Source organism: Phalacrocorax aristotelis, chromosome 3, assembly GCF_949628215.1.
Source record: "Phalacrocorax aristotelis chromosome 3, bGulAri2.1, whole genome shotgun sequence".
In the NCBI taxonomy this organism is placed as follows: Eukaryota; Metazoa; Chordata; class Aves; order Suliformes; family Phalacrocoracidae; genus Phalacrocorax; species Phalacrocorax aristotelis.
In genome coordinates this window covers 45,875,480-45,898,919 of record NC_134278.1, presented here as the reverse complement: position 1 = coordinate 45,898,919, position 23,440 = coordinate 45,875,480, and the positions used below count along the sequence as shown (strand labels likewise).

At 38.9% G+C, this 23,440-nt stretch overlaps 1 protein-coding gene across 8 annotated transcripts in view; it reads left to right on the top strand.

The window, feature by feature from the left end:
- USP45 (ubiquitin specific peptidase 45) overlaps positions 1-23,440 on the top strand; it is a 58,807-nt gene that overhangs the window by 20,491 nt on the left and 14,876 nt on the right. For 6 of the 8 annotated variants that reach the window (XM_075087333.1, XM_075087335.1, XM_075087336.1 and 3 more), the window contains 6 exons: positions 1,798-1,943; positions 3,216-3,311; positions 5,415-5,545; positions 17,446-17,533; positions 21,210-21,291; positions 22,282-22,373. In XM_075087333.1, coding sequence (XP_074943434.1) covers positions 1,798-1,943; positions 3,216-3,311; positions 5,415-5,545; positions 17,446-17,533; positions 21,210-21,291; positions 22,282-22,373 — 635 coding nt within the window. The remainder of the gene's footprint in view (positions 1-1,797; positions 1,944-3,215; positions 3,312-5,414; positions 5,546-17,445; positions 17,534-21,209; positions 21,292-22,281; positions 22,374-23,440) is intronic. The other 2 variants (XR_012659597.1, XM_075087337.1) reach the window with 1 other exon arrangement.

The window sequence follows — 23,440 nt, the reverse complement described above, 5'->3', positions numbered from 1 at the left end:
TTGTCCAGATGGCCTTGTGAACATTGTTTACTTTAAGGTGCTGTCCCAGATGTTTTTGAATGCCGATGGATAAATGCAACAACTGTGGTACACTAATACACAAATTATTTACACAATTTTGGCTTTTTTTTTTTCCTTCCTTTTTAACCATCTCTTCTCCCGGCACTTCTCTGTATGGCACACTTTTCTGAGGGGAGGAAATCTCCACTTACTGAATTTCTGAGAGTGAGCAGTGCCTTTAAGTTGCAGGCCCTTAGAACTTCAGTTCTTCTGCTATGATTCTTTTGAAGCTCTGTGTGGGTGGACAAGTCTCAGACGCTGTAGTGTGCCCCTTGTAAGCATGTCAAAGAAAAGGCGTTGCTGCCTGTAGCCCGTAAAACTGTGACTGTTTCGGGGTGTGAGCAGCTCCCAAGCTATTTGTCATTTGTTGCGTTGCCTGCTTTTTCAAGGAGGTCTTGATCTCTTAGTTTGTCCTTGTACTGTCTTGATTTTCCACATCGGGGGAAGGAGAATATTTTAAAGCTGTGTAAGCAATATTACCAAGAACATGTAAAAATGTTTTTAAACAGCAAAGCACCTCTAACTGCATTTTGACTAACTCTGATACAATCTGGAAAAATAATTATGCCTTGACAGTACTGTAGGGTACAAGCAGACTATGTCAGAAGCTCATTGCCAGAGACAGTAGATACTTTAATGACTCCTTTTTTGTTTAATTATATTTTTCCATCATCTAAGCAAGAAACTACCTAGGAGTGTACATAAAAGAGCATTTCATTAATGTAAATAGGTCTGCTAGTTATTTCTCAAGAACACTTTAATGAGACTTCAATGTGAAACTCATTAGAACAGATACGTGAATTCATATGTCAAGACAGAGATTGCAGCATCACAGTTCTTGGCATCTATTAAGTCCATAACTCGTTTACATTGACATGCATTGTTAATCAATATTTAAGACACTGCAGATGTCAGTAATGTTCATATTTAGTCCTGCAACCATGACAATATGAAAGTTGCTAGTAGAATTCAAGGCTAAATATTATCTCAAGTCTTGCCATTACCTCTAGGCTACAAGTTAATGACTGTCTAACTTTCCTGCCCCTCATCTATTTAAATAATGAGTGAAATAAGGAAATACATGGACATTATACTGGTAGCGTATTCCATTGCAGTTGTATCAATGTTTTTGTTGTATAAAATTCAAACAGCAGCATTGTATGCGTTTGGGTTGTGTTAACAGTTCCTCAGGGAGGTGGGTGAAGGAGCAAATGTAGCGTTTGGGGAAACTGATAACAGTTCTGATTCGGCTGTTGACCGATTTGTACAAGGCAATTCAAACGAAGTGCGATAATTGATAAAGACTTGCAGCGTTCAGGTGGTAACTTTTGGTTACTTCTTTTCAAGTGCACCAAAAAGCAGCCTTTGTGTGGTGTTGCTAGTGTGTCTAATGAACGTACATCTAAAGTGCCTATTGCTAATGAACTAACAGAGCCAGTTTTACTTTATTTATTGCTTGGGTAATTGAAGAAATTACAGTCTTACGGGACAATGTACTTGTTGTGGAAGATTTTGCTGGATATCTGTAGTTGTTGGGGGGATTTTTTTTCCAGGGGTCTAACTGCTGATATATCTTTTTTTTTTTTTTTTAAAGACTATATAAAACAGTTTTTAACTGCTTTAACCATTGAGGTATCTTTTCCTGTGTGTTAAAAATTATAAACATAATCCATGGAAGGACTGAATTGATTAAACTTTGCAATTATATAGTAATGTTAATCTGTAGTTTAATTATAGGTTCATCAAAAATCATACGACTCCGTGAAGAGCACGGTGAAGCAAGTGAAATACTGAAAGGAAAAGGTTCTGGTAATGGTGCATCTGTTCCAGTCAAAGGAATAAATAATCTAGGAAATACGTGCTTTTTTAATGCTGTCATGCAGGTAAGGTAGAAAGATATACAGCTTTCTCTTTGTAGGTTTCAGAAATACTGAATGTGTATAAACTGTGGGCTTCAGAAAAGGTTCTGTTACAAGTTAATTCTGCTTTCTGAAGGTCTTTCTACAATTCTTTTTGATCCTTGCTATCCAAGCAGTATTTCCTGTTGTAACAAAAAAGCATTCTTGGATCAGTAGCGTTTTTCACAGTAATGAGACAAATGAAAATGTCAAGTGTTTTACACACTGCGTATGTGTGTGGGTTGTACTCTAGCATATGGTTTTATTTGCAGTTCAGCATTAGGCAGTCATGAGTAATGCACAGTGTTTACCATACTGGTGGGTGTGAAAAGTGGTACTCTATGCATAACATAAATGTCCGCACAGTGCATTGTGATGATTTTAAGCCCCTGCAATGGATACAGTTATAGAAGTACTTTTATTGATTGTGGTTTTTTTCTGACCAGAATAAGAGGAATGAGCTATATTAATTCACTTTTACTGATGTTGAGCGTACAACTAATCCAACATCCTCAGAAAAGCAGCAGCCTTAGTGGGTTTTATATTGGAACATCCTATTGCTTGTCAGTCGAGCAGACACATCTGTATGTCTGCAGACAGGAGGGAGCAAATGAGAGAAAACTGCTATGAAGCTGTTCTGAACTGGCACTCTTTACCTGATGTTTGTGGTGGTGATTACAAAACTCTGCATACAAAAAGTAAATTTGTAAGGAGTAGAACTACTAGTAATTGTGCTCTGTACTTAGGGCACTGTAGAAACCTTAGTGATCTGCAGTCATAGTTAACCAAAAATAAAAAAAAAAAGCTGAGGTATGTTGAGTTGGTTTCTCTCTGAAAAGTGAATGCTTTTCACTTTTCAGTGTGCCAGAGCCCTTGGGGCTTCTTGGGGCACGGTGAGGGGGACCGCAGAGTTTAAAAGAAAACAAATAATTTCTGATACTAATGTCCTCGCCATAAAAAAAACCCAACTACTAATCCTGTTGTTCAACAAAAGCAACAATGTTATTACTAGGAAACTATTGTGGAATTACAGAAACAGCGGTAGACACAATTTTAGAAACAGCCTGAGATCAATGATCTTGGCTGTTACAAGGGTAATACCTGCTTTTTCTAGTGCTTCTGCTTTTTAAATCTCAGTTGTACATAATGAAATATATCTGATTTTTGTCTATCCCTGAAGCAAGAATTTATAACTAAAGAAAAATGTATAATGGAAAGATCAGCATGTATTTCTTGGGTTTATTTTTTTTCTTTAAGAACTTGGCACAGACTCACATACTAAATGAACTGATGTATGAGATGAAGGAGAAAGGAACAAAGTTAAAAATCTGTCACACTTCAGATTCCCAATTGGTAAGTATGCAGTGAGAAATACAAATTTGGGGAAATGTGGGAAGAATCTGGAGGATGGGAAAGTGCATCTCCATTAAAGACACACTCTTACTCTCACGTTTCTTTTGCCTTTTAAGTGTTTAGCCAGTTTATGATATCTGTGAACACCCTTTTTTTACAAAACTAATTATTCAGCCCTGGAGGAGGAGGAATAACCACTTCCTTTCACACTTTGTGATGCCGAAGTAGCAAATAACACCTGACTTGAAGAAAGAGTGGCTGACTTATTGTTGCTTCTTATTTCATTTCTTCAGTATGCATTTATAATACAGGAAATAGTATATTTGGCTCTAGAAGTGTTCATGAAATGTTTTATTTCAGTCTGTCCCAGTGCTTTATTGGTAGGGTGTGTAAAATTTGTTATATGCTTCATGTGCGAGAGGATTAAACTGAGAGAAGTAAAATTTCAGTGAGGACCAAATTTCTTGTCCTCAAGCCCATAGCAGGCACGTGGGAAAGACACTCTTGTGGTTATCATCAAAAGAATATGCTGCTGTTCCCAGTCATGTCTTAGAGACTTGGGTTTTCATAATACATTGTTGGCAATCAAGATAATACCCCTTTCCCTCTGCTAGCTAGAGAAAGCAGTTTACAGAGGATTTTTTATTCTTTTTTTTTTTTCCCCTGCTGTTCATTGGAAGCTTTCTGGTGGTAGTGAGGGCTGAGGTCTGGGATTCTGTTTCAGATACCTCTGAAATGATGAAGATTTCTCTATGTTCATAGCTTCTCCGGGCAAGAACAGTGTGAAATTCACTGTATTGCTGACTATATTTCCTCCAGTGGCAGTTCTCAGCAGCAACATGTTTCATTAAGTTATCCTGAGCCACAATGGAGGTCTGGAGCTTGTTTGTGTTCAGAGGCTTAGAAAGCCAGTGGTACTTTGGCTTATGCTCAATGCGAAACTTGCACAGCCATAAGGCTGAAAGATTTGATTTTTGTTTAATGACAATGCTTACAATGTAAATAAGATCTTCAGAGCAAAGACTATGTTTTCTGGTCCTTGTCTTTGTATGTCAGGATTAGAGGTCTGCAGTAGTCTAATAGTAGTAATGTAGAAGCTCCCGGCTTCCTGCTTGGTAAAGGGCATTTTCCCAGCTTTTAACAGTGTATATAACGCAAATACTTCATGTTTGTGTGTATCCATAATGCTTATGTTTTGTGTGGATCTGCTTTCTGGATGAGGCAGCCTCTCTAATCGTTTGTCTGGCAGTTGTAATCTGTTTTTGTGAGAGTCAGGCCAGCCAATAGGAAAGATTGTGGTCATGTATGAACCTGGGAGTACGTTAGGGAGAGCTGGCGATCTGTGGCTCTTGAGCCACACATGGCATGTAAGCCGTGCAGGAGTGTCTCCTGCTCTCAGACTGCCTGGGGTGGCTGCTGGCCAGCTCCTTCCAGCCCCAGGACCTGCTGGCTGGGGTGAATCTCACACCAGGATGGGCCCTGTGGGATGTACCCCGTACCTGTCCCCCACCAACACAGCAGACCTGTGGGGTCTGCTGTCAGCCCCTGCTGTGAACCACTGCTCATACTTTCTGGGTACTTGGTTCCTGGAGGGACAGGGTGTGTTTCTGTGGCTGTCAGATGTGTGGAAATTTTGGCATGCGACTCACAGGTCAGAGAAGCTGGCCACCCCTTCCCTAAGGTTGAGTAGACAGAGTGGCACGGAGCTCTTGTCTCGTGCTCACCCATGGAGGAGGTCGCCCGCATTGTCTCTCCACCTGAATTTTGGTGCATGTGGGAGTAAGAGTAAAGCGGGTAATACAAGAGGCAGTCTGTTTTTGTGAGACTGAGACTGGCTTGTTGACATGCCTGTTTCCAAAACTTTTGGATACCGACCAATTTGCTCCACAGAAATGTTTGGCTTTGCAGCTATTACTCTTAAATAATAAGCTTTCTCTTCAACTATTGCAATCACGTAGTGACATCAACATTTAAAAAACAATACAAAGCAAAACACTAAGACTGAAAGTTACATTGTTCTTTGCCATAAATGTACTAACTTGAAAGAACTCGTGTGTGTCATTAACTTTGAAATCTGATGTGCAATTTACCTTTGCTTTGAAGGATCCTTTGGTGGTAAACCTCTCCAGCCCGGGACCCTTGACTTCAGCCATGTTCCTGTTCCTTCACAGCATGAGGGAGGCTGGAAAAGGTCCTCTTTCTCCCAAAGTGTTGTTCAGCCAGCTTTGTCAAAAGTATGTATTGCCAGTATCTTTTACTTGTTTATTTATTTTTAATTTCCAGTTATATGTTTCTAAGTGTGCCATGTCTGTTGTCCTTTCTAAGGTGCTGTTCGGTTTTTACCGGGCAGCCCAGAAAATGTCGTCTACATGCTTTAAAGTTGCAGGGCTCCTTGTTGCACTCCAGGGTTGTACCTGCTCTTCATGAAATGTATAACCGCTGTCTTTCAATGGGCTTTGAGCTGAATGTGAGGAGGCAGAAGAAGGCATGGTAAAACTGGGGAAAATAGAACTACCTATCAGGTTTTGTTATGTTAGCATAAAGCTGTGCTAATACTGCAAAGTGTATGTAAGGATTCTGAAAAAAAAAGGTTAAGCTTTTAAATGGGAGACCTCTGCTATGATGTCTGATCTTGGCATCAATTCAAATTTAAAAAGGGTCTAACAAGTGAGGAGTTGAAGCAGTACTGAAATGGCATATGGCTCCAGATTGCAAAGAGCTTACAAGCCCTAAAGAAACTCCTGTGTCTTGATGTGGAAAATGTTTACAGTGGTGCTTTGTAGGTGCCTTCAATTATGATGCAAACAATCTTGCTTTTTAAAACACCTGTAGAAGACCTATTTAAAAGTTGACACAAATATTTAAATGTTGACTTTACAAGTAAAAGGTGTAGAAGCAGAGTAACTGGATGATGGTGTAGCTGAATCTCACGTTTAAAATTATTAATAATGCATGTTAATTTATTTGCTACAATATTATTGTACGGAATTTTAAGTGTCCTGCAGCAAGAGAGTTAGGAGGAAAGTTGCGGCCTCCTTCCATGGTGTTCCAGGGCAACCTCACTGTGCAAGCATGGGTTTAAAATATTGTATAAAGAAACAAAAGCTTTTAGACTAGAGCAGGGACAATTTAATTCTGATAAAGAAATCAGTTATTACTTTTTCTTTATCCTCAAAATTCAACTTCAGAAACTTAATGTATTTTTTCTAATGTACTTGACTTCCTTTTGATTCTTTTGAGCTGTAAAAGGAAATATGTATACAGGGTCCTCATAGTGATTTTGAGTGAAATAGCAGTGTTCTCTGTTTATCTACCTGGAAGAAAAACATATAGGGAAGAAAAATATGCTGTTTCCTCACTCCTCCTCCTGTTTCAAGTCGGACTCAAATGTGATTATAAGAACAAAATTTGGTTGAGAAATGAAAGGGCAACAATTAAATAGGAATAGTAGGTTTTTCTCTGTAAGTATTAAAGATAGAAGGGAAAAGATGATGCAAACATGCTTTGAAGCCCACCTTAACAAACTCTTTGTAAAACAATCATGATGCAGTACACTTCAGATGGCATTGTATTTCTGAAGTGATTCCTATTTTGTATCTGCTCTGTGTGTGTGTGTTTGTATAGTCATCAAGTGATGTCTACACAATATATCGGTATTAAATATCAGATATCTTGTTCTTTTTGTTGTTTTTTGGTGTTAAAGATGGGCATATACTTTAACTACCAGCTAAAACTGAAGCATAGTTTAATGTGGGCAGCGGACTTTTGCTGTTTAGACATGACAGCTTCTGCCATCTCTTGCCTTCATCCCTACTTCTTACTTTTGTTAGTCTTGCAGAGCACAACTTAGATATAAATCCTTTACTAGCTCTAGTATCAATAATAAAAGTGTCAGCCACATCCTGTTAACAAGAAATGAGTGTTCAGGGGCAGTAAGTGGCTGCACAGGTATCACAGAAGGTTTTAGTCTTTTGATTATTTTGTTATTGATGGTTATGTAAGCAAGAAAGAAGAAAGGGAAAATTTCAGCAAATTCAGCAGTCTGGAGTGGTGGAAGTAGGAGAATGGGAAATCTTTGTCTTTGCAAATGGAATACATTTACTATATATTAACTTAAACAGTATGAATGCAGTTTCCTGTCATGTCGTTTTAAAAAAGCCTTTTTTAATCTTTTAAAGTTGGCTTTCTACTCTTTAGCAAAGCTGAAATGAAAAAGTGGGCACGGCAAGATTGCAGGAGTCCCAGCTAGGAAGAAGCCTGCGTTGCTGTAGCTTTCTCTGTGAACTGCTTTTTGAATCCTACCAGGAAGTTGTGTTAATGAAGTAATCTTAAAGGCATCCACTACTTGTGCATTAGCACAAAGTCTTTTTACTTAACAAATAAATGTCAAACAGCATCTTTCCTAAAGAGGTGGCAGGATGAATGTGTAAAAGGAAGAACTAAAAAATATGTTCATATATCAGGGAGATGTGTCAGAGAAAGACAGGTCAGTTAACTACTGGGGAGAAGGGCATGGGGCAGGACTTTTAATAATAATGTTTTGGTTTTATATATTTTACCTAAAAGTTTGCTAACTCCAACTGCAACCTCACTGGCTTTTTTTGGGTTGGTTTTTTGTTTTTGTTTTATTTATTCTTTCCCCATCACAGATCTTGCTGTCTCAGTCCCAGTCTACAGTATATGACCATACCTTTCTTAGGTAAAGAATTTATGAAGCAGATTGTACAGATAGTATAGGATGTACTTGCCTGTGGTACCAAGAGGTGGACTCAGTGTCCCAGGAATTGTCTTCCCAGCCCCAGTCTTTACCATGGCATTATTTTGAGTAGTTGGTTGTAGCTTGCAAAACGGGCATGCACACTGAGTGGCCATGCAGAATATAGATGTTTTACTTAATACTTAGTATAGTCACTTCCAAATCCTTCTGGGCTTCTTACAAACATGAATGGTTGAAATGCTGAAGCTGTCCGTAGGTGATGGCATGCTGCAGTTCTTTATGTACTTAGATCTATCTACTTGTCAGGACTGTTATAGTATGCTATCTAGCCAAAAAGTAACACAGCAGTCTCCTGATAACATTTTTCTCATTTCTAGCAAAAGGCTGATTCTTTAAAAATGGTTACTTTTCCCTGATGACACAATTGGATTATATATTAAAATATATATAGAAAAATTTTTATTAACTTGGTATTGATGAGTTTGGGTGGGGTTTTTTTTTTGTTCTTAATCTCCTAGCTGAATGGTGACGTATTTTCATGTTAGATCAGTTGATACAAAATATAATGAAGTAGCTGTATAATTTAACACCTGACACTTGCTCTCATATCCAGTTCAGTGCTGGAGTAACACTTCTGAATTTGATGTCCAGAGTTGCTTTTTTTGATGTTCTTGTAGGACTACAGGACCTGCTTCAGATGTTGCAGTGTGAGTTTGAATGCTCACATTTGAACTGGGCATCCTTACTGAAAAATTGAAAAGTGCTCAGTGGAAGAAGACCCAAAAAGGCAGGGAAGGAAGGAAGAGCAAAAAAGGAGCAGGCGCAGGCGAGTAGAAATACAGCTAGGTATGGGCAGAGAGCCTGTAAAGAAAGGGGGCAGGCGCTGCCTTGTTCAGCTGCAGCTCTGTCATGGCTCTGCGTGGGATCCCAAAACCTGCAAGTGAGAAACTCTGCAAGTGGATGCATGTTTGCTGCTCAAAAGCAATAAGAGAACTGGGACACAGTCCTTTCAACTGCAGACTGTGTCTTTAAGAGTCTAGGGAGATGATGGCGTGAAGTTTATCATCTTGTGTGTGAAAGGGTATTTGTGATGCTTTTTTATTAAATAACAAAAGAAAAAAATGATACTGAGTGTTAATTTTATCAAGTGGTGGGGTAGCCAGGTTGAAGAAGGGGAGAGGAAGAAAAGAAACGGATGAGTCTTTCTATAGCAACTGTTTAGCGTCTGGTACTAATTCATCCACTGTTAATTTTGTTAGTGTTGCAGCTGTCAGATGTTTTGCGAGGACAGATTGTAAGCATAGCTACGGGGCCCTTCTGTTGGTTTTCCACTATGCTGAATATCAGGACTGCAGACTTCTGACTTATCTGGAGACTTAGTGACTAATGCAACACTGATGTATTAAGAGGACATAAAATTTATTTCCTTTATTTGTTGTGTTTGAATAATTTTAATGGTGGAAGAAAGCTTAGCTTTGTGTAGCAAGTAAATGTTGCACTATATAAGTGATGAGTCCTGAAAGTAGTTACAGAATTTAGCTGCTTCAAACCTCCACCAAATATTTATTTATAGGGATATTATATTGCTACATTAACATGCAGGGAAAAAAAATATTTGCCTAACAAAGATTTTATTGGTGGTCACAAAATGCACATAGGTCTTCCCTCCCCAGGGAGTATTCATCCTTCCTTCTCAGGGGCAGAAAGTGGAACTTAAGACAGAGGCGTATGTGGAGCAGACAGAACAGAGATCGTAGGCAGTTAGTTTTGGAGGGAAACCTAAACAATGCGTGGAGCATTCCACATTTATCACTTCCGAGAGCAAATGCTAAGGGAAACTGAGGTAACGTTGTGTAAGATTTAAGGGGTCAAGGAAACAGGATTTTTCTCATTGATTAGGAGTCTTTTTGAGCCTTTTCTTCTAAAATAATATTGCTGCAGTGAAAAATCTCTTAGAGATCTCTTTTATTTTTCCCATTTGACTTTCACCATTTATACATAATAGCAGTAGAACACATGGTTGATGTTTCCTTAACCGGTTGTGAAGGATTATTTTGGGTCCCTGTCGTGCCTCCACATGCCTTGCTGATGGTGCTGCGTCATGTTCAAGAGCTCTCTGACTGCAGCAGTTGAGAGATTGCACATCCTTATTTCAGTTAACTTTGTCAGAGTTTCCTTAATTTTAGGAAAAAGTTAACAAAGCTGAATGAATGAGGTTTATAGGTGCAAAATAGATTAAATGCCTATATAAGTAGCATGCCTTGGCAGGAATCACTTGCACTTGTTCCTCAGTTTTGTGTTCACTTCTTCCACTCAGAAGGAAGTTCTTTGCAGCATTTTGGACAACACAAGCATTTGCAATGTGTGTGGTATTGGTGAACTATGTAAGCAATGTTTGTAGGTATAATGAAGGAGGAAAACAATTTCTTTAGGTACAGCGTAGGTGTACCCTCAGTAGCAGTGTTCCAGTTGACCAGAATAGAGCATTGTAAGATAAAGTCAGCTTGGAGCTTTAGGGAGAGGTAACAAAAATAGGAAGCCTTCATGTCAGGAGGGACTTGAATATTGGGAGTTTAGACAGGAGAGGACATGAAAAGTAGGCATGACAGCAAGACAAGACAATAAATGATAGAAGATAAATTAGCTGTGCTTATTTAACTGCCCTCATAAGAGTTCAAGGAGCTGTCTGTGGAACTGAAAGGCAACAGATTTAGAGCCAGGGGAAAAAAAGTTGTCTTTTTTTTAACATTCTATAGAGCTAACCTGTGAAACTTGCTGTCACAAAGCATCGTTGAAAACATTAGGAGGACTTAAAGAAAGAAAGAAGAATTAGTCATCCATATAAAGAGACAACTTTTTTTAACAGGGACACGACCTCTTGCATAAAGGCTTTCACTTGGCTACCAGCTGGTAGTCAGGAAGAAATTTCCCCCGACAGGTATATCTGTTACTTGGTAAGAAAGAGCTGTATTTTCTCCCTGGTGGTCAAGTGGGAAATGGCTCTGTTGTAGCACGTCAGCTATTACATCCATTCAGAGCTACTTCTAACAAGTGCTTTTTGCTCATGTACCAGAGATCTGGTGCACTGCAAGAAAGTGATGGTGCCTCATTTCCTCTCTTTGGGGAAGGTGAGGCAGATAAAGATTAAAGAAATCAGCCAGCATGTCCAAAGGAGAGCTAAGTCCTGTCTATCCATGTCATCGAGACAGGACAGGCATGTCTGTTGTTATTTACTAGAGTTACATGTGGGGACAAGCCTGTATTTGGTTGGGTTTTTTCCTACCAAGCACCTCATGGTAGCAGAACTCTTCTGTCTGTGGGGCAGGTTTGAGATAAGATGAATCATGGGGATTATTCACACTGTAGGATTTTGCTTTTTTTTTTTCTACCATAGTGCTGCATGTAACTTGGGATCACTAACGAGAATGATTGCTTTAGGAAGACAAAACTTTTCCTTCTAGCTCTTCTATAATCCCAGTGAATAGGTATTTTATTGTATCACTGAGAAAGTTAAGTCTTTGTGGAAAGAATTGTGGAATTGTGGAAACTTTTATAAAATGGCTCTTTATATGCTTTTTTGTAACTTTCACTGGTAACTGATCAGTCTTGAGAGACTGATGTCATTGCAGATTTTTTTCTCTCAGGCTAACATTAAGTAAACATTTTACTTTGCTTCTCTATAGGTACTGCAGTATTAAAGGGGTTCCTCTGCATTTTGCATTACTGGAAAAAAATCAAATAGTATGTTCTGTTTTCTATTTCCAAGCACTTAATATTGTTTCTGAAATTTTCCAAGGTATTAGGATATCTGCTGCTTAAAAATAGTAATTATTGAAAGGATGATTTTGGAGAGGATTTTTATTAGAGACAGTAAAGGTATGGCAGTTCTGTGCAGTATGGTTGAATGACCTTGGCTTTGTAATTGTACCCTGACATTGCTTTTGAAGGTTAGCTTAATTTTCCTCAAATGAATATAAGATAGCAATTAAAAGTATTAATGCTTAGAGGACTGGGGTTTTATTCCCTTTAAAATTTTATGTTATTATATAGTTTTGGTTATTAAAACATTCTAGTAGATCTTTATGAAAAAATATTTCTTTAACTGACAGTCAAGCAATTATAGCTGGTCTGCAGAAGAGTAGCAAGAAGCTAGATAAGTAGTATGCACGTAGATGTCACAGTTGTCCTTCACCACTTATGGCCATTAGCAGGAGTTCAACCTGTTCTGTCATTATCCTGCTGACACTGTACAACAGGTTGTATCGCATTGGCACTGGCTTCCATATGTCAGCACATCTGTGAGCGGTCAACTCAACCAACCATCTTCTAGTCCCCCACTTTTGCCAAGGATCTCGCTTGAAGCATATTTTCAAGGAGACGAGAGTGCACATCTTTTAGTTGTCAGATTTCGGTGTATCAGCATGGATTAATTCTTCTCTCTTTTTTTTTTTCTTCCCCATAATACTGGTTTATAAGTGTAGGAAGTTTCCAGTAAATGCATTGTGTGATGTGAAATTCCCTCCCTCCTCTTTTTTTATTGTTGCTTTTTGGCTTTATTTTGTGGCCTCCCTCCAAAAACAAATGCGCTAATCTGAAATGTTTTTCCACAGAATACCAGATATTTAGAATTATATACAGCATTGCATAGCATGCTAGGTACATGAATGACAGATGGACTAGGTGTTAAGCAGTGTTACCAATGACATCCTTTGTCAGTCCAGGTAAATGACTCAAACTTACATAGCATCTTTACGAGTCACTTTCCCTGACACTTCACTTTTAAAGGGGTAGCTGTTACATTCCCATCATCCTTGTTTCCATTAAAATTCAAGCATGGAGATCTGTGTGAGGTTAGAAGAGGATTTAGTGCAAGCACAGAGAAGCCCGAATAATCTTGTCTTCATAGATGCACGGTGTGCTAGTAAAATGAAAGACTAAGAGAAATCAAAAACTGCCGTGGCTGAGTTTATTTTTTCCTCCTTTCACTTAAGCTAATAAAACGGTGTGGAACATGCGGGTAAACTATTTTCCCTTGAGATACCATTTAGTATATTAATTTTCATCTGAAATGATTATTGTCTGTTCATCAGTGGGAGGTTACATTGCAAACCATAAACAGTACTAAAAGGTACACGCGGGGCTTTTTTCTGATTTGCGTTGGAGATCCAGCTCTGTGAGGTGTGCCTACGATAAAAAAAGCCTCCTGTAACAGTGATGGAGTTTTTGCTTGCTACTTTGTCAAGTAATTACTTGTTTTTATTTCTTTTTACTGTAATGCCTCTTGCTTTATTATATTATATATAATAAATATTATAAAAATCCTATTAGAACCAGGATCCAGGTTGTGTAAATGCAAGATTTTTTTTTCTCGCTATACACTGGAGCCATTAATGTGCATATATTGAAGGAGATAGGCTGAATATCCTTACCGATTCTCACTGTCTCAGGAAAACAAGAAATTTCTCATAAATAAAATTAATGATAATACTGTGGCTAGCTAACTAGATTTCTCAGAATTGAACTGATTTCAGCATCTGGGGTAAAAAAAAAAAAAAAGATTCATTGAGACGCCTGGTCATTCAGTGAAAGAAACAATGAGAAACTGTTTTAGAAAATTGAAAAGTGAAAGTGTGTGTTCACATTCCTGTAAACACATGCATGCAGGTACATATGTTATTTATTTTTTTTAATGTATAGTGAGTGCTTTTTTGGATCCAAAATAAGGACCTAGTGTTTTTCAAAATGCATTTGGTTTTTATAATCAAATTGATCGGAAATAAAACATTTAATATTAATAGAAGAAAACCCCTGAATTTTTGTAATACTAAACAAAAATTTTTTTTTTTTAAGAGCAATAATTCAAGTTTGAATTTATTGATTTTTTTTTAATTTGAAATTAATTTTTAGGTTGAACTGCACATGCCAAAAAACCAAAACAAAACCCCTTGGCTTTAGAAAGAATGCTAAAAAAAAAATCACCGACTCTGCTGATTCCAGATTTTGTAGTAAGCCTCATAATTGAGCAGCATCATGAAATAATTTTTAACTAGGGATATTGTCAACTTTGTCTCAAAAAGTATATAGGAAGCATGAATGAGAAAGTATCATATTTGTAAATGTGAACACCGAGAAAATACCGATACGTGTTTACAGCTCGATGCACTGGTTAGCCAGAGCACGCAATCTGAGGTTGAAAATGAAAACTGGCTCAACATGTGCTTAATAAAATTGGGTAACCGAATAAGTGGTTGGTTCTTCTGGCTGCTCTGCCAGTTTGATAAAATTCCTCTTTGAGCCCTGCTCAGCCAAGTTGTCTCCTGTGCTAGATTTTGGAAGGGTGCACATGGCTACATCTGCTTGTGCTCTTCCCATTGTGCAGCGAGAGCCACAGCTGCCGTTTGGTGGCATTACTGGCAACGCAACACCCCCCCCCCCCCCATCCCATTTTAGATTAATTGGTCCAAGACTTTTTAATTAAAGATCTAAAGGGTGACTTGTCTGGAAAGAGGCACGGTTTGGCCAGTTAGAGTTAATGTGAATAGAAGTATGTTAATAGTGAATATTTACTGAGTCTCATTTGGTGTTGCAAGAAGCTGGAGATCCAAATTATTTATGAGAAACCTTCTAGCTATGGTTATCTGAGTAAGGATAACACCCTAAGGATCTGATCTGTCCACATATTCACAAGTGTATTTTGTAATTTCTGTGTAAGCTGTGCTTGCAAAATATGATATTTAGAGTATGTTGAGATGCTGTGAGTAGAACAAAAGCTTTTGAATAGCAGTGATTGAGACTACTGAATGCTTGGCTTATGAAGAGATGCAATGTTACCCCTGTGCAGTTGGCTTAAAACATCACTGGTGTGAATGTAGCGTAGCCTGAAACAGGTTTTCCCTCTTCTGGTTTATGAGGCTCATGCAGATGCTGCTGGTGGTCTTTTTATGAGAATTGCCTTTCCTGTGGAGCCTTCGGTGTTTGTCCTGCGTAGTAAAGAGTTAATGGTACAAACTCAGCCAGTGCCAGTGTCCCTTCTGTGTCCTTGGGCTGACTTTCAAGCTGGCTCGTCTCTGCTGGTGCTGTGGCCAGACACCACGGAGGAGGACAGCTCAAGGGACGATGTAGTCTGGCAGGACAAGGGCGACACCAGATGTGTGTTTTCCAAGGCATGTAGACCCTTTACTTCAAGATTTTTAGTTTCTAGAGATGAAAAGCTTGGAAGTACGCACTTGTTTTTGTTTTTTTTTTAAGAAGCTGTTGCAGTCTTTGGTGATTTAGATCTCTGTTTAACCAGAGTAGCCAATGTATATTATTCTAGAAGGTGGGCTTGTAATCTGGGAATTTAACAATCATTCAGTATCACACATCCAAAAGGTAGTGATGATGTTATTTATGCAGAAGCAGTATATTTTTCTGTTGCCACCATAATGGTTTTTGGCTGTGAGGATCTCAAAAAACAAAACAAAAAACCCCTCCTTCATTCAGTTTTATTGTAAAAAGAAGGGCCGAGGCGCACTGTTCTACAGGCAGCACTTACCACTCACCTCATAAACAAAACCACAGCTGGAGTGCTGCGGCCTCGTGGCTTTCTCCTGCAGACCACTTCACGGGCTCAGCCTGAGATGCTGCTCACCGCCGTTTTGGGGATGGCCAGGGAAATCCCCGCGGGGGGCTGCCATGCAGGAACCCATTCTGCTGGGCCTGCGGCTGGCCTGTCTGCCACCCATGCTTACGGACATGGCATGGAAATGAGACTTGGTTATAAAGTTCTGATGAGATGGACCACGCTATCCTGCCTTCTAAACTTGGATAGCATGAGAAAAGAGCATTGTATCAGGATTTTCTTTTTAATGCTTGCTATCCACATTACTAAAGTAAACTAATGGTGATAGGAAACACAGCAATATCACAGTAACAGTGTGGATACTTTATGTTCTTCCATGCATTGTCCAGATAACTTGTTTTGGTGCACTCAGAAATTGCAAGCAAGCTAGAATTTTTAATGTTTTTGTATTCAACATGCAGTGGGAGCAAAATACTTGATATACTTGGCTGTTATGATGGGTGAATCAGGAAGGTTCCTTTGAATTAGTGCAGAAGACTTGTGAAATTTCAACCTCTGTCATCTCAAGTTTTTTTTGCTCTAAGAAAACCAATTGGGTATACAATTCCCATAGGCAGCTTTGGGGGGAAAAAATCGGATAATGTGTAGCCGATTTATTGCCTGCCTTTGCAAACCTGATAGTTTTTGGAATCTGGATTCAAATATATTGTCTCAGTCAAAAGAACTGTGAAGAGATTGTCTCACTGGTTTCAGGCTCTTTGCATTTTAGGTATGAAGCTGTGTTTTGTTTGCTTCTGGTAATACTGCATGTTTTAATATGAATTTCAGATGTGAAATATTGCAGTTTGTTAGACTGTAGGAGAGAAGTTTGGATGTGGATATGGTGTGGGTTGACAATTCATGATGCTAAAAGGTCCTTTTAAAGGATCTGTGAAGCAAGTGTAAGTCTTACCCGATAACCTAAGAGGATTAACTCTTCCAACCAAGAAAACCTGCTCCAAACACTGGCTTTTCCCATTAGAAACACTCTTAGAATGGAAATCATATGTCCAGAACATTTATCTCCAATATCTGTAATATTAATTGGAGAAATTTAGCATAAATAAAAACTGATCGAATACAGTGTAAAATATGTATATCAGAATATCATATTATTACAGTTTTATGTTTCTTTAATAGCATTTGAAATTCATATGCTATGTGATATTACTTATTTTTAATGTGTTTGCCATCTTACTGACTATTCACTCAGCTTAATAGGATGCAGATTACTGGATTGATTGACTGTAGAGCCATTTGGAAGAGGTGTTTATGTCTACTTCCGTTTAAGAAGTTAAGAAATTCTTGTTTCAATTCTGACCTGCAGTTCTTGTTTGCTTGATGCACAGCCTTGAGACTTCCCTTCCATTTCAAGATCATCTTTTTTTCAGTTCAGATTATAGTGCTGTTTCTGGTTTCCTATCTACGGACTGGTTTATGCATGTTTGAGATTTCTTCTTGGTAGAGGGAAGGGTGAGATAGCAGGGGGGAGGTTGAGCACTTTGAAAATCTTTCCCTCTCCTCCATGACATGGGGACATACAGAAGCACTGCTGTAGTCTGTCAGCAAAGCGCTGCTAGCATGGGTGAAACTCCACTGGCAAAACTGTGTTTTAGTCAGGGTCAAAATGCTATGCAGGTGGAAGTGCAGCCTTGTTGCTGTACTTGCAGCCACACCAGGAGCTTCCCAAAGCCCCATTAGGTCCCACAGGGATTGCACCTACTGTACCCCTGGCATCCAACAAGAGTCTGATGTAGGCACTGTCTCATTAAGAACCCCCCAAGGTACATATAAATTCCTTACCGCTTCTTTTGTAGGGCTCCTCGATTTAAGGGGTTCCAGCAGCAGGACAGCCAGGAGCTTCTGCACTATCTGTTGGATGCGATGAGGATTGAAGAAACAAAGGTAACGTTTTTGTGTGTGTTTTTAAAGAACTTACTTGACTGTATGGTAAACTACTAGTCATTGCTTCAGCGTTCTTCGTGTTCCCGGTGTTCTAAAGATGTACTTAATTGAGCAGGAGTGGCTGTTTTTGTTGTCCTGAGAGAAATAATGACTTTTTTTGAAAGAGGATTTAATTATGTTCATGTTCATATGTTAAAATTGCTGATTGGAATAAAAGTTTCAGTCAGCAGTGGAAAGAGTATGGTAAGTGGATCATGATAACTTTAGGAATCTGAATTGCTTGCCTTTATTAAAAAAATAAAAGGACAATAAAAGGACTTCTGAGGAGTCAAGAAAGTAGAACTTTGGATCTAGCTGGCAAAGGGCATTATAAGGCTTTGGGACAGAAATTAGCAGCTCCTAGCTGTGGGCCTGCCCATCATTTTAATTGCAATCTAGTTCAATAAAAAAAAAAAGGACAAATAAAATCTTGCAAAGTTTCTTGTATTTTTTGAAAGTGTGAAGAGCTACTTGTTTTATAAATAAGGTCCTGCTTTTCATGATTTAAAATCTACATCTAAGTATGCTAAGTGTATAACGAGTTGTGTTATATTAGAAATGTCCCTGTGTGGTTCTTCTCATGTTTCTTTTCCTTTGTTTCTTCTGCCTCCTGCATTGTTGCATTCAAGGAAGTGAGTGTTTGCTTGCTTGAGCTATTTTGACCATACCTGATTTCATCTGCCTGACTTAGTCTGCGAACGTTCTTTTCAGACGATATTTTGGCAAATAGCGTTTTCTAAGTCTCGTCAAAAGGAGGTCCTTAAATCTTGTATTGACTCTTTCCTCTCACTTAGTATTACGATGAATGTCATGATCCCGAGCTGAATTATCTTGGAGGTGATATATAAAGCTGTATCTGCTTCCAGTTCCTGGCACTGGAGTAGTGCTGAATTGAATCCCCATCCTACCAGAATATTAATATATGTTGGTCTTGTCAGCACTACACTTGATCACAACCAGAACTAAATTACAGGGAAAAACACCTAAACCATGACATTGTCACAAAATTAGGTGGTGAATGGGGCACAAAACAGAAGCAACTGACTTCAGTGAAAAACTGATTGTTATGTTTTTGCAGTAGAGGGGAACTTTATTTTGTTACTTGCTGATTTTCATGTCATAAAACACTGAAACTGTATTTGCTTCGCAAATGAGGATCCACCGAAAGCAGAATTATAACAGCTAAGCTTCTCCACTGGGTGACTGCGCTTTCCCCTCGAGTCAGCCTCCTGTTTCACCAGTGAGCGCGCTATCATTACGATAACCCATGTTTGTATTTGTCTTTTAAATCGTTTTGTTAGCGGTGACAGCTACAGTAGCTACCACAGAAGAGTAATGGAAGACAGTGAGAATTTTAAGTGACTTCTCGGGCAGTAGAGTGTTTCTGCCGCCCCATCACCAGGCAGGGAGAGGTCAGTCCCACCCTGCCCTGCAATTACACCCCTCTGCTGCCCTAATGGTGCATTACTGCAAACACGTCTGCATCATCTCAGGCTGTGCTGCAAGGGACGGTACTAGTAAAAGCTCTCAGTTTTTGGTTTGGTGGTTTTTTTTTATTATCCTGTGTTTCGGGTCTGTAACTGGCGTGACAAATGGCGAATGTCAGGCCCGCGGTGAGCGCCGGCCGCCGTGCCGGCCGGACACAAGCAGGAGCAGCTCTCCTGCCGCGGGAACCGGCAGCTGGCCCTGTGGCCTCCCCACCACGCGGGCTCTGGCTGGGGATGGCCCGCAGCAACGTGCCTGCCACCAGAATCCCGTCGCAGGGGCTGCAGCCGCTAACGGTGCTCTTTCACGCCGCTTTTAAACTTTACTCTCAGAAGAGGGAACACCCCTGCTGAAAGGGCAGCCAGCTGCTTTGCCATCCACCTGAGACAGAGATGAACGTGGCCGTCCCTGCTTCCCTATCCCTACTAGAAATCATTTTTTTTAAACCCTAAGAGTTTTGATGACAAATACCTATGATATATAACATGGCACTAGTTATGGGAACTAACGAAAGACGGCGTTCCACTTTTCCCTCTTCCCTGTGGTTTTGTGTTTTTAGGCTTTCCAACACCAGTGTTGAAATTTTCCCTGTCCACATTAAGAAAAGTTAGAAAGTGTGTATGTAGGCAAGTGGGGTTTTTTAAGATAAAAGCTTGTCGATACTACAATAAAGATGACATAGTGTCTGCCGTTTCCAGCAATGTGGGCTGGAGATGGTTTCACACCGGGGCCTGAAGTGACTGAACCCTGCTGCTAATTGATTAATGTCTGCTGCCATTGTCGGCAGCGCCCTGCCCATTCAAAGACTATGTCTTTCTTTGACCTAAATAAATGGTTCAACGCGCTAATCCCAACAAAAGGGTTGCTTATGGCCCTAAACCCATTTATGGTGCTCAACTTCATGAATTACCTATTGATTAGTCCTTTTAGTATATTGTTGGCTTTAAGATGAACAAAGCTGAGCTCGGGGCAGCGGGAGTTAATTCACAAGCCAGGTCACATACTCATCAGGTAGGAGTGTGACTTGGTCTGATGGGTGTCTGAACTGGAAACCGAAGCTCCAACGCCGTCTATCCTCGTAACTTTTATAATATACGGCTTGAAAGTGTTATTTGCTGCCCGCAAGCAAGAGTTACTTATTATTCTTTTCCTGTTAGGACATAGGGTTTGAGTTACTTGCAGCAGGTTTGGTATCACCGTCGCTAGAATGGTACTTTGCTCCAAGTGTGACTCAGTGATACGTGTAATCGTAAATGTCATTTGTGCACCAATGTGAGGCACTCGTACATGTTACTGAAGTTTGGGCATTAGAGAGCCACTGCATTAGAGAGCCACAGGAAAAAGGGAAACATGGGTCACACACGCTGCAGCATTCTCTGGCCGCAGACCTGATGCAGCCTCCGGCTTCCCGCTCCACAGCGTGTTGGAGGTCGGGCTGAGCCACCTTTCGTACCAGCTGGTGCAGTTCTGCTGCCAGGAATACAGCAACTCCTGATCCCGGGGCAGCTGAGAAACAGCAGGGGAAGCACCCCTGTTTTGAGGTGTGGCTACAGCTCACCTGTATGAATTTGATTCTTTCTGATTCTTCTTTCAAAAATGTAATTTTTGGGATTGTTTGAGCAGATACTGATGGACATATATATGGATGCATAAAAAGTTTTGTCTCTCTCCTAAGGTTTCTAACATAACTTTGAAGTGTGCAGTGTTAGAAAGTAAACAGAAGTAATAAAAACCTGCCCAAATGCAGTAACCGAAGTCTGGCTATTGAAAGATACTTAGCTGCCTTCAAGTGTTTTGCAAACTAGTCAATTCATAACAGTCCATTTTTCTTCAGCATTCCCCCCTGCCCCAGCAGTGTAAGAAATGGGAAGTATTTGTTCACTGCAAATTGAATAGTTTCTTGATAACCTCTCAAGTGCTCTACAATGGCTCCCTTTTTAAGGCGAGGAAGTTTTGGGATGGTTACCTGCTAAAGTTAAGCTCATGTAGCTTTGATACTGTTGGTGAATGACATGAGTAGTTTTGAAATATTAAGTTATGCTTATGTTATGAAAACAAGAGTAGATAAAATCTAGTCATATATTAATAGTTTTTAGAATGTTTGCACTTAAAATACTTGCTAAATGTTTTGTTTGTTTGCTTTTAATTATAGCGTATACAAACTGGTATCTTAAAAGCATTTAATAATCCAACTACTAAGACAGCAGATGAAGAAACTAGAAGAAAAGTCAAAGGTATGCAACTCTTTATTGAATACTTTTAAAACTGCACAAGTTTTTAAATACCATTTTCTTCAAAACTGTTGCAAACAGCAGTCCTGAAGTACGGTAGCTGCAAGACTTTCATTATGTATTATTCTGGTGCCACCTAGTGTGTATCTAAAGGACAGAGGGCTTAGTCTGTGCTGACTTGCATCTTTGTATGCAGGATAAAGCCTTCCTCTGTATTAGTAATGCCTCTTGTAATGATAGGGAGAATTTAATTTTGTTTCCTAAAACAGATTGCTGCACCTTCAGGTTTGTTTTATAGTCACAGTTATTGTATCACTCAGAGAGGCCACTTTCCATAAATAAAGCTGGTTTCTGTCAGCTGACTGATACCGCGCGCACTCTAAATATGATAACAAGGCCAAGATAAGAAGCCGTTTCAAAAGAAGGCATGTTTTTTCAAAACGAGTTTTTAAATCAATTTTTGTATGTGTGTATTTATGCAAAAGTTCTAATTTTGGGGATTTTGCTTTAATTAAAGTCTTAATAATGATTTAATGGAAAGTCACTCTTCCCAAATCTGCAACAGTTAAGGCATGGAGACATTTTAGAACAGGCTTTTGTCGCATTTTTTAGAGTTTTATAGTTTCAAAAACCATTTAGAAAGGGTAACGACCTGTCTGCAACCCTAGTGTCTATATCAAGGCAATACAATATTATGTATTCAGAAGAAAACTGAGTTTTTCTTCAAAAGTCTTCCTCTTGAGAGATACAGTATTATTATTCTGTTATAGTAGGTGGGGAAGGGAAGGATAAAAGGGAATCGTATCACTAAAATATTTTTAAATGTTGAGATATACAGTATATGATGTATTAATTATTGTGTTGTGTTCAAAACGTTTTGAATATGTTTAAAATTATGCTTTCATGATAAATCTTAGAAAGAATTTTGTTGTACTTATAGTGTGGCATTGGAACTGTTATTTTTCACATTTAAAAAAGGCAATGTTTTTTCAGCATATGGAAGAGAGGGTGTGAAGATGAACTTCATAGATAGGATCTTTGTTGGTGAATTGACTAGCACTGTCATGTGTGAGGAATGTGAAAATGTAGGTATTCTGGAATTTGGTTTGATGTGGAATAGATCACATACTGGTTTGATTACGTTGTCTTGAAAGTATAAAATTGTATTGCCAATTTTATACTTGTTTGTTTGTTTGTAAAAAACAAGACTTTATTGAAAGTTTCTCATTTAAAATGATTTATTCCTTCTTAAAAGCATTATCCTCCCAAACCTAAGAAGAGGGGTCCTTCAGATTAAAAAAGGATTCAAGTACTGCGCTTGATTTTACATCTAACTTAAGGCTGGAGGTTCCAAATTCTATAATAATCTGTGTTACACCCCAATTTAATTTGACATTTTTAAAAACACCTACCTATCTTAAAATGTAAATCCTCCTGCCTGCTCTTCTGAGATACACCTGAAAATTGGGAATTATGTACTTTGAATTAGTATGAGTGGGGAAATGCTAAAATTACTTTTTTGTTTCTTGAAGTATTTTTGATAATTAATGTAATAATGCTAACGAACAGCATAATCCTTTCATAATTAATATTACTGACATGTCATCATAAACGCTTTCCATGATCCTTATCATTTTCTTTAACTTTGGAAGAGAAAAAAATCTTATTTGCATGACTTTTCTAATTAAATGTTACATTTGTGTTTGGTTTAAAACTTTATATTTCATATTATAGAGATTAAGTAAATCAATCAGTCTGAATAATTAAGCACAGTCCTGCAGTGCCAGGTAAACTTCCCTGTGTGTGATGTGCAGATTACACTTCAATGTGCTACTAGTACCAATGAAGAACTTCGACTATATACAAAATAGAGGCTGTATGTGTTTTGTGTGTCTCATTTATTTTTGCGGGATTTCTATGTTCTGCCTGCATGGGACTCAACACTTCGCTATCTGTAGCCCTTTGAGGACGAGTTTAGTGTTCGCTTTCCTTCGCCTGCATTGGCCAAGATATTTTTGACTCATGTTTGTTCATGCAAACTCACTCTTTAGGGGAACCCCTGTTTGAACATCGCTCATCAGGCAGTCTGTCCTCAGAGTTACAATAGGTTTGATCTCATTTATTTCTTTACTGGAACCTGAAGCACGCTGAG